This window comes from Peromyscus eremicus, chromosome 1 (genome assembly GCF_949786415.1).
Source record: "Peromyscus eremicus chromosome 1, PerEre_H2_v1, whole genome shotgun sequence".
In the NCBI taxonomy this organism is placed as follows: domain Eukaryota; kingdom Metazoa; phylum Chordata; class Mammalia; order Rodentia; family Cricetidae; genus Peromyscus; species Peromyscus eremicus.
In genome coordinates, this window is record NC_081416.1 from 38879853 (window position 1) to 38890624 (window position 10772).

Below are 10772 nucleotides of genomic sequence, written 5' to 3' on the forward strand. Positions count from 1 at the left end.
TTCTGTTACATATATAAATAAACAGCACCATTTGTTCCTTAGAGGAGTTTTGCTTCACAGCTCCCCTCTGCTTCATGTGAAGCATGAAGTACCTTTTCGTTAAGTCCTAGGTTTGAGGTCTTAGTTCCTCCCATAGCAGTTTACCACACAGTCGTTGGCTTACTGTAACTAAGAAATGTGTGTTCAGTACTTAATTTCTGAGATGCTTCCTTTATGCTAGGCACTTCTAAGTTCATCTTGTTTAATTGCTTATAACTATCCTAGGAAGCAGGAACTTATCCGTCCTACTGAAAAAACAAACTGAAACTTACCATTATGTTACTGAAGGTCATGTTGCTATCAAGTGGCAAAGAATCAAAACTCCTTATCTAAACCCAGACAGAGCCTTAGCTCTTAGATAAATTTGATTACTGCAAGCATCATCCTGCTCAAAGTAACAACAGGATCTTTATCAGTAGCTTGACTGTGTCGGGTATAAATGTGATCAAGTAAGAAAGTGAGGCTTGTGTCACAGAAATCCCATCCTTCGTATCCTCTCGCATGGTACTTTATCTTGTACTCTTTCTTCTCAACAGTCTGTGTTTTCAGTGCCATGCTGCAAAGACTCTCCACATGCCTTTCAGTGTGTTCTCCTGGACCTTCCCTCTTCTTGACCTTTCCCATTATCTCCTTTCTGTTCTGGCCTCCTGAGTAGTGGGTCCAGAACTGACTTCTTTAACTGGAACCTTGAGTGAGATGGAAGAAGCCAGAATGAGGCAGAAAAAAGCATGATCAGTTACAAGAATCAAAAACAAACCTCCAGTAAATCCAATCCTGTGTAGTCAAAAGGGGACATAGTTAATAAATCAGTGTGGAAGAAATATGTTTAAAAGTAATCCTTGGGAATTAAAACTATTACAAATTATTACAGTTCTGTCATTTTTGTTGTTTTGTTTTGTTTTTCATGACAGGTTTTTTTCTGTGTAGCCCTGGCTGTTCTGGAACTAGCTCTATAGTCCAGGCTGGCCTCCAACTCGCTGAGATTTACCTGCCTCTGCCTCCCAAGTGCTGGAATTAAAGTTCTGTCGATTGTTTACTTGGAGGTTTGAAGGGAAAGGTTAAAAGTACAGATTAAAAGTACTATTTGTAAAATGTTAAGGCCTACTTGAATTCTTTGCATTTATGCTCTGTATTGGGTAGCTGTTTGAGCCATGCCCTGAAATAAATTCCTTTTATCATTAAGCTGATTCAGTGGATTGCTAGTGATTTAATCACATTAGTACTTGAAGGGATTTCTAGTTTCTAAAAGGAAGCTCTTGCTTTCTCACCTGCGGAACAGGAACGCAGTAGCAGCAGAGCCAGATCAGAGTCCAAACTGGTGGCGAGGGTCTTGGCAGCACTGGCTGTTACAAAGTATCTTCTGCCGCTTGACTGAGGATTGTTGAAAGGAGTGCAGCCAGAACTGTAACCAAAGGTGGCAGCCTGCTTCCAGGGGGGTCTCAAGGAAAACTATTGCCAGCAGCAGTAGGAACTATGGGGTGAGAATCTCCAGGAGAGATGGAGATATTCAGGTAGTTAGTGTGAGAGTTGACCCAAAGTTCTTCTCCCAGAATATGGAGGCACCACCACATTTAGAAACAACAGGGATTATGTTTTACTTAGAGGTGGTGACATTCTTAAAAAAGAATGTCGAGGCCAGCCTGGTCTACAGAGCGAGATCCAGGAAAGGCGCAAAGCTACACAGAGAAACCCTGTCTCAAAAAAAAAAAAAAAAAGAATGTGGACTGAAATCACCGTTGAGGTAATGTTCCATGAACCTGACATTCTGAGCTATTTTATCCATAAATAACTGCCAAGCCTCCTTTATAATTAACTGATGGTATCCAAAGTGAAAAAATAAATAAAACACTTTTTGTTACTCTTAGACCTCTGCTGTGATTACCTAATACATAAATATAATTTCAAAGATTTAGTATGAAAAATGTAAATTATTCATTGATAACATTTTATATTGTGGTGTTTGAATATATTGGATTAAGTAAAATATACCATTGAAGTTAATTTTACCTACTTTCGTTTTTATGTTTTAAAAATGTGACTGTTGAATTGCTTATTTCTTGTATGTCTCTCTTGATTAGATACTTATGTAGACCATTTAACTAGTTAACTTTTAGCTAATGTTAAATGTTTTCCTTTTAAGGTAAATCTGAATCTGAATGAGCTAGTGTAGCTAAGAGAAGTAAATAAACCTCACAGTGGTCTCGGAGGTGGCAAAAGTTATAGAACACCAAATACTCCCCTTTTTATAAAATAAAATTTATATTGTATGAGTGCGTACACATGTAGGCACTCAGGAGTTATTAAAATTTTTAGATAGTAATTGCTTAATGTAAGCTTATTACTTTTGTTATTGATATATCTGATATATTTTCAAATAATTGAGTGAAATAATCAGAGAAAAAATTATTTCTCAACTTTTTGTGTTTTACAGGAAGACTATGATAAATATGGAATCCGAATTAGAGTAAAATTTCGAAGTAGTACTCAGCTGCATGAATTAACTCCTCATCATCAAAGTGGAGGGGAAAGAAGTGTTTCTACCATGTTGTACTTGATGGCACTGCAGGAGCTTAATAGATGTCCGTTCAGAGTAGTTGATGAAATCAATCAGGTACAGTACGGATTCTTTGTGGTTTTTCGAGACAGGGTTTCTCTGTGTAGCTTTGCGCCTTTCCTGGAACTCGCTTTGGAGACCAGGCTGGCCTTGAACTCACAGAGATCCGCCTGGCTCTGCCTCCCGAGTGCTGGGATTAAAGGCGTGCGCCACCACCGCCCGGCCACAGTACGGATTCTTTTAGGGGAAATATGTTGCGCCCTCTAGTAGATATACAAATGTAACAATTATTGTCATTGTGGTTTTAGGGTATGGACCCAATCAATGAACGAAGAGTGTTTGAAATGGTTGTGAACACTGCCTGTAAAGAGAACACATCTCAGTACTTCTTCATCACACCAAAGGTGAGTAATGAGTAAACTCATAGAAGTCTTGTGCTCACCTGTCCCCTTTGGCTCAGTTGTGGAGCAGATTAGAGCTATGATGTGAATTTGAGTAGGAATACCCCCCAAAAAGGAGCTAAAAAGATTATAGTAATCTTTACATTCATAGAGGAGACACATTACAGTGACATACTTCATCTGAGGAAGCAGTGGAGGGGCTTCATTCTGTTCTAGAACTTTGGTCTCCTTGCTTTTGATGCTCACTCCCCTTCTGGAAAGGCCTCTCTCTTTTGCTGAGAGATGACTGGGCATGCAGACCCTGAACTCTAGTCCTCACTGTCATGTCACATGCTGCCCCGTCCGTGTTTCCCACCGCCACTACCCTAGCCCGAAAGAGTTCAAGTACCCAAGGTCGTGGACTGACAAATCAGCTTTGTAACAGCATAGTTCTATTCATAGAGAATTCCCATAATCTAGAACTGCTGCAGTCAGAAATATCCTTTTGTTGAATCTAGTGCCGTGGCTAAGTTACCAAGTAAATGTACTCAAAGGGGGGCTGGAGAGATGGCTCAGAGGTTAAGAGCACTGGCTGTTCTTCCAAAGGTCCTGAGTTCAATTCCCAGCAACCACATGGTGGCTGAAAACCATCTGTAATGAGATCTGGTTCCCTCTTTGTGCCTGCAGGGATACATGCAGACAGAACACTGTATACATAATAAATAAATAAATCTTAAAAAAAAAAAAGAATGATTTAAAAAAAAATAAAAATAAAAAAAATGTACTCAAAGATATGTTCATTATTAACCATACTTTTTCTTTTTTCAACTAAATATTTATAAATATCTCATTGGAAAGCCCACCTAAATGTGCATTCTTTTTGTACTTAATCATCTTCTTTATGTGAGCTAGACAGATCTGCCCCTATTCTATTTCTTACCAAACTCCTTGGCTTAGAAACCAAACCTCCCTCACACGTTTTATACTACCAGTCTGTCACAGTGCTTAGCCATAGACATTGTTGGAGAAGTATTTTGTATGGAAGTGAAAGTGATGTGGTCCTTGTTGATTGGTGAATACAGAGGATTCCCAGGCAACTGGAATATTCTAGGTCAGTTATTAGGCCAGTTATGCTCATTCAGGAAGCTGTCATAGTCTGGCAAGTTGATGTATTTGAACATATGTAAGGCTGGAAAGCTGTCTTTCTCAGTATATAATTTAATTATGTGGCAATTTGTTTCAATCCTTACAGCTTCTACAGAATCTTCCTTATTCTGAAAAAATGACAGTATTGTTTGTCTACAATGGCCCACATATGTTGGAACCAAACCGATGGAACTTAAAGGCTTTTCAAAGGCGGCGGCGAAGGATTACCTTCACTCAACCTTCTCAGTGAAAGAAAAGGGAGGGGACTTCAGAGGTTTTTCTTTTAACTGTTTATACTGTGGCTCAAGTGAATAAAAGTTAGCAGATTTATTGAAAGAGAAAGATTGATTATTTTTGGAAACATGCATTTAAAAACAAATAGGTTTGAAATGGAGACCACAGTGACTCTGGAACATTTTCTAGTGAAAATGTTAAGTCTTCAGTTTGGTTGAACTTGACTCCTTAGTTCTCTGTGAGCATTGGATTGTATGTAAAGATGTATACTGTCCACAGGTCTGGTGGCTCACATCTATTCCAGCACTTGGGAAGTGGAGGCAGGAAGATCATGAGTTTGAGGCAAATCTGGACTGCAAAGTGAGATCCAATCCACGTAGGCTGTAGAGTGGGATCGTGTGTCATAACAAAAAAAGCTATTTCCTGTTGCAAATCAGAAGTATGATAGAATGGGGATTTCATTTACAAAGCATTTACTTACTAAGTGTGGCAGCTCTGAGTACTGATTACAAGAGAACTTTGACTTTCAGAGCTTAAAGGCAACTCAGAAATCCCACTTTTCTTCCAGTGTTATATTTCGTTTTTAAAAGGTAATATGAGAATGTCCACTTAATGGACAGTAGTTTGTGGCAGATCTGTTCATTTCTTTGTGTTAAAGGTTACCTTATTTTCATAGAAAACATGTTTATGGGCCTTTAAAAGTTTTAGGCAACTTGATACTATAATTTTATTGGTATTTCAAAGAATTGGGAAAACGTAAACATGGGGCTTCAAAATGGCCCCAGGATTTGGAGAGGTCACAAGGTAAAGATGTCACAGAGTATGGCCCACACATTGGCAGAATGAAATCAGCTGACAAGGACTCGAAGAACAGCACTGTAAAGGACAAGTTTCGTGCTGGGGTTTCTTGTTCAGTTTTGGGGTTTTGTTTTGTTTTGTTTTTAATTTGAAGTCAAATGTATTTTACATCTTAAATTTCTAAAGACGTTTTTATAATTACTTTTAGTAAGCTTTTTCTTAAGATTTCATATACGAGTTTTTACAATTTGTATTTGAAATTTCTCAGTGCTATGTAAAGAGTGATGGCAAAGTATTGATTTGTTTAAAATCATAATGTTTTTAGAATTTGTAGGTACTTCCTTACAGTATTGATCAGACCCAATATTTTAGAAAAATCTCATCTAAATTCTTTTCTTCTAGCCTGAAAAAAGTTAAGTCAGAAACCATTTATTTTTCTTTTGAGTATGCTAATTAACAGTGCCAAACAAATTCTGTTCTTTTAAAAATCTAGGTCTTGCAAGAAGATGGAAATGTCTTTGAACAGTAGACTGGACCATGTCTCTGCTGGTACTGACAAAGTTATTTTTGACTTACTAGCCTGAATAAACTAAAGTTCAGGTTTGTTTATTTTTGTAATAGCCAGTGAGATTTACATTCTTAGTAGGTTCACAGTAATGGAACACGAGCCTATGTCGTCTCACTTGGACATTTTCTCTTTTAAAAAGTTGTATTTCTTTATAAAACTTGTAAGAGAGTCCTCCCCTCTTAAACTAAGTCTCATACATGTAGTACAAAGATATTTTTAATAACATTTTTACTAGCATGAACAAGTCAAAAAAATTTAAAAACTTGGTGACATATTAGTGAAGAATATTACTAAACATTTGTGTTGTTGCTTGGTTTTTTGACATAATATCTTCACTAATATGTGTTTGATGTAGTTTGGTTTTATCATATCAGTGTAAAAACTGGATTGAAGGTTAAAAACTGAAAAAAAAGGTTGAAGGTTAAACATACTTAAAACTCACATCAGCAATTGCATTTCAGTTTACATATGCCAAAAAATATTCCATATCATGTTTATAAGCATTCAGTGAGTAAAATTAATGTTCTGTTTTATATTGACTTTGGGCTGGGAAGGATAAATTGTGTATCATTTATCATATTAAAAATAGTCAAACATGTCATATTTTCTGCAACTGTTGATTTTTTTAAATTACATTCAAATTGTAAAAATTCCAAGTAAAAGCTTGATTTGATAAATAAAATATTTAAAACCTGAAGGTTACAGATATTTTGGATGACTAAATCTTTATATTGATTGTCAAAGGACAGTCTCTGTTAGAAGGTCTCTCATTTTAAAAAAAAGGGAGAGGGCTGGTGTTTGGTTTTGTTATAAGATTTATTTTATGTGAATAGTGATTTTTGTCTACATATATGTCTGTACACCACATGAGTGCCTGGTTCTTGGTAAGGCCAAAAGAGGGCATCAGATCTCCTGAGGGTGGAGTAGAAGACAGTTGTGAGCTGCTATGTGGGTGTTGGGAATAGAAACTGGATCCTCTGGAAGTGGCCAGTACTCTTAACCATGATCCATCTCTCCATCCCCAAAGAGAGATTTCTTGCTGCTTTCCAATAGCCTTAGCCATAAGCCTGTGGCCTATGAGGGGCATCTTTTCATTCTGGTGCCTGTAAATGTAAGTGATTAAAACTATGTTATAAATACTACTTTGTTGGTAATAAATGCGTATTTTCCCATATTTTGCTATAGGTTATTTAAGATGAGAGTTTTTTAATACTTTAAATTTTCTTAAAAGTCGCTTTTGTTTTCAGGATTACAAAAAAAGATTTTCAGTGTCTGTTTGAGTGTCTGCCATTTATAATGCAGTGTTTAATAGTCTATTTGTGTTCCAAAAGATAAAAATTTAGTCTTTTGTCCATTTGAGGTGGGATTAGAATCTAATAGCAGTAAACACAGGAAAAGCTTGAAAGCATCCAAAGAAGCTAAGCTAGAAGGCAAGTAGAACTGTTTATGTTGAAACAGTAACTTCTAAAAACATGTAGAATCACCAATGTTACCTTACTATTTCTTATATTGAACTATTACTCAACGCAGCCTTTTAAAATGTATCTTGAATCAGATTCTTTACCACTTGCTTTCAGCGATTTCCACACTAGCAAGATGAAGACATACCTAATTCACAGTTTTGAGATGACAGTCAGGTCTGTGAGGGAACCTAGCATCATTGTTGGTGCTGTGTAAATTTTTACTTCTGCTGTGTATGAAGTACTGTGTCTGACCTGAAGACAAGATTTGCATAGAGGTTTTTCTATATTCTTGATCGTGTTAGTTGTTCACAGGATGCAGACAGTGATGGACTTTGCATAACAGATACAAGTATTTCATATACCATATTACTTTCATGAAATCTGAATGTGAATTAGATGACTGAACCTACTTATAGTACTTTGTCTTATTACTTCATAGCCAGCCATATATTTTAGGAAGGCACATTACTGATAGAATGTGTATATTTTTATATACTTGGGAGATTTGACTGTTGACAATTTGAACATTTTATCTCCAGTGAAAAAACAATTGAAGGTGTGAAATTTTGTTTTTATTTTTTCATTTTTCTCTTCTTCCTTCCTTTATTGTGGCAAATGTACATAATATAAATTTTTACCATTTTAAAGTATACAGTTCAGTGGCATGAAATACATCTACAATGCTGTGCGATCATCATCCCTGTGCATTACCCATTCACTATAATCCTAACATGACACGTTGTATCTATTCAGACTGACTTTCCATTTCTGCTTTACCCCAGCCCATGGAAAACTCTTCTCATTTGTTTGATTTTTAATGTAACGTGCAGAGTAACTGGTTTCATTGTGATATTTTCATACATATATGTCACTGTACATGTTCCTATTCATCCCCCATCCCTTATTTCAATGTGTATGTGTGCCTGTGTACATATGTGCAGAGGCCAGAGGTTAACCTCAGTTGCAGTCTTCCACATACTCTTCATCATGTTTTTTGAGAGGATCTCTCAGATCTGGTAAACTCCAGCTTCTCTGATTCAAAGAGGAGAATAAAAGTGTTTGGATTACAATCAGCGCTCTCTGCCACCATCCCGAAGAAATAACCTCACCCTATGGCTTATTGAGAGTATCCTCAGATAAAAGAAGACTTGGTAGATATCCCTTTTTGCTCTTAGAAATTAGTTATCTCAGTCTTTAAGATTATTTATTTGTGGTTTGTCTGTTCGGTTGTCTTAGTTTGTTTTAGGGAAGGAAGTTGTCTTTTCTAGTAGAGTATGAAAGTTCTCTGAGGAAAACGAATGTGTTGGTTGCTACCTCTCCAGAGCCTAGAAGAATGCTTCCTGTGTAGTAAGCACTCAGTTACCGAAGCCTGAAGGGATGTTCTCTCTAGCTATGTGTGGTGGTGCATGCCTGTTATCCAACGGATCATCCTTTAAGGACTGAACATTGCCATAAATCTGAGACCATCCAGAGCTACGTAGTGAGTTCTCAACCAGCCATAGTTCTGTAGCAAGACCACATCTCAAAAGAATAATGCTCTCTCAGTACTGGAGATTTTAACGTGGGCCAGTTAATTCTTACATGTACAGTGAGCAGTGCTTTGTACTCTATCGTCTAAGGAATAAAAACTTTTGTATGCCTGTGGTTCCATTCTTACACCATCTAGCATATGCTGTAAAGCCTATTATGTAATCTATCATAAACTGTAAACTCCTAGAACAGAGAGGGCCTGAGGGCTATTGGGGATCTGCAAGACTTCATAAAGTTACAGAGTTGAGGTTCTTTTAGTGAGCCTTTGGAAAAGAAGAAATAGGACATGTAGGAAGGTAGACACAGTGTGTTAATTGGAAGTTGAAAAGTGTTGATATGGTTAACAATAGACATCAAACTGATCAAAGACTTTAATGAAAAATAGGAATAGACAGTCTTTTAATACATAACCTTTTTTTTTTTTTTTTGAGACAGAGTTTCTCTGTCTAACCTTGACTGTCCTGTCTTGAAACTCGCTGTATAGACCAGGCTGGCCTTGAACTCACAGAGATTTGCCTGCCTCTGCCTCCCAAGTGTTTGGATTAAATGTGTGTGCCACCACCACCTGCCTTTAATACATACCTTGAATATCTCATTTCTCAGTGAAAACCCATTTCTCAAATTCATCACGTTTATTATGAGCCATTATTTTAATGAAAAACAAAAAACAAAGCACACACACTTTGACCTTTGTCCTAATAATGATGATGCTAATCAATGAATGGTAGCACTTGTGACAGCTGCTGTTATAGTCTTCGCTTTGTGATTGGAGCACTTAGGTATGAACTACCAGTAGAACTGACTGACTATACTTGTAGTTTACCCTAGCATGTAATTTCTGCTTATGCTACAGTATTTAAAGAGAATAGCAAATATAACAATGGCTAAAGGCACTAGTAAAAATCATTTAAGAAGGTCAAGTAGGTTACTGGGGCTCAATAGTTAATGCAGGATATAAAGCTGGAGAGATGGCTCCTGGATTAAGAGCATTTACTGCTTTTGCAGAAGACCTGGGTTCAGTTCTCAGCACATACATGGAGGCACACAACCTTCTGTAATTCCATTCCTAGGGGATTCATTGCTAACTTGTACAGGCTACTGCGTACATGTGGTGCACATATATCAACTCAAGCACATACACACACATATACATAAAGTAAATATATATATTTTTAAAATATGTGTGTATATATACATATGTATATGTGTGTATATATATTTTTTGTTTGTTTTTTGAGACATTGTTTTTCTGTGTAATAGCCCTGGCTGTCCTGGAACTCGCTTTGTAGGCCAGGCTGACCTCAAACTCACAGAGATCTGCCTGCCTCCGAGTGCTAGGATTAAAGGTGTGTGCCACCACCGCCCGGCTTAAATAAATATTTTTCAAATGTAGGATAAGGTTCAGAATTACATTTTTTGCCTTGGATGGGTGGGAGTTGAGATGCCCTCATACAGCCCAGGCTGACCTTTAGTATGTAGTAGCCAAGGCAGCCTTGAATTTCTAATCTTCCTTTATCTCCCAAATACTGGGAGATTGAATTCAGGAAGATTCATTTGACTGGGATGATTTGGATGGTGAGCAGAGTATGTGAGAAAAGCAATGGAAACAGGAGAAATAATACTAACACTGAGATGCTTGCTGTATCAAGAACAGAAGTGATGGGGAAAGTATAGGAGTTATTTGTATATAAAATAGTCAGCTTTGGTCTATCATTTGCTTAATGATTAATTGGTCTTTTAACATCTCATTTAATTTTCATAGAGGTTCTGAAGTGTGTGTTCTTTTCAACAAAAAAGAAGCCTTAGAAAGATCATACTGACTTGCCAAGTTTAAACTGTGGTACATGTTGGTATTGAGACTCAGAGACAGGTGGTATCCTGAAAGAGTACAGGGAATGACAGCTCAGGAGGGTGGCAAGCTCACAGTGAAAAATACACAGACATTGTTGGTGACTGTGTTATGATACCTGTGTATTGTGAGCAGCTTAGCAATGTGTTTAAGTGAGAATCCCCTTTGACTTAGCAAACCCACTTAGAGGAATTCATACTTACTGTGTATA

At 37.1% G+C, this 10772-nt stretch overlaps 1 protein-coding gene across 2 annotated transcripts in view; it reads left to right on the forward strand.

Annotated features, from left to right (window-relative positions):
• Positions 1-6416, forward strand: part of Smc5 (structural maintenance of chromosomes 5) — a 72780-nt gene extending 66364 nt beyond the window's left edge. For both annotated transcript variants that reach the window (XM_059259668.1, XM_059259676.1), the window contains 3 exons: positions 2471-2650; positions 2902-2997; positions 4226-6416. In XM_059259668.1, the coding sequence (XP_059115651.1) occupies positions 2471-2650; positions 2902-2997; positions 4226-4369 (420 nt within the window). In that variant the 3' untranslated portion in view covers positions 4370-6416. The remainder of the gene's footprint in view (positions 1-2470; positions 2651-2901; positions 2998-4225) is intronic.
• Positions 6417-10772: the final 4356 nt, after the last annotated feature.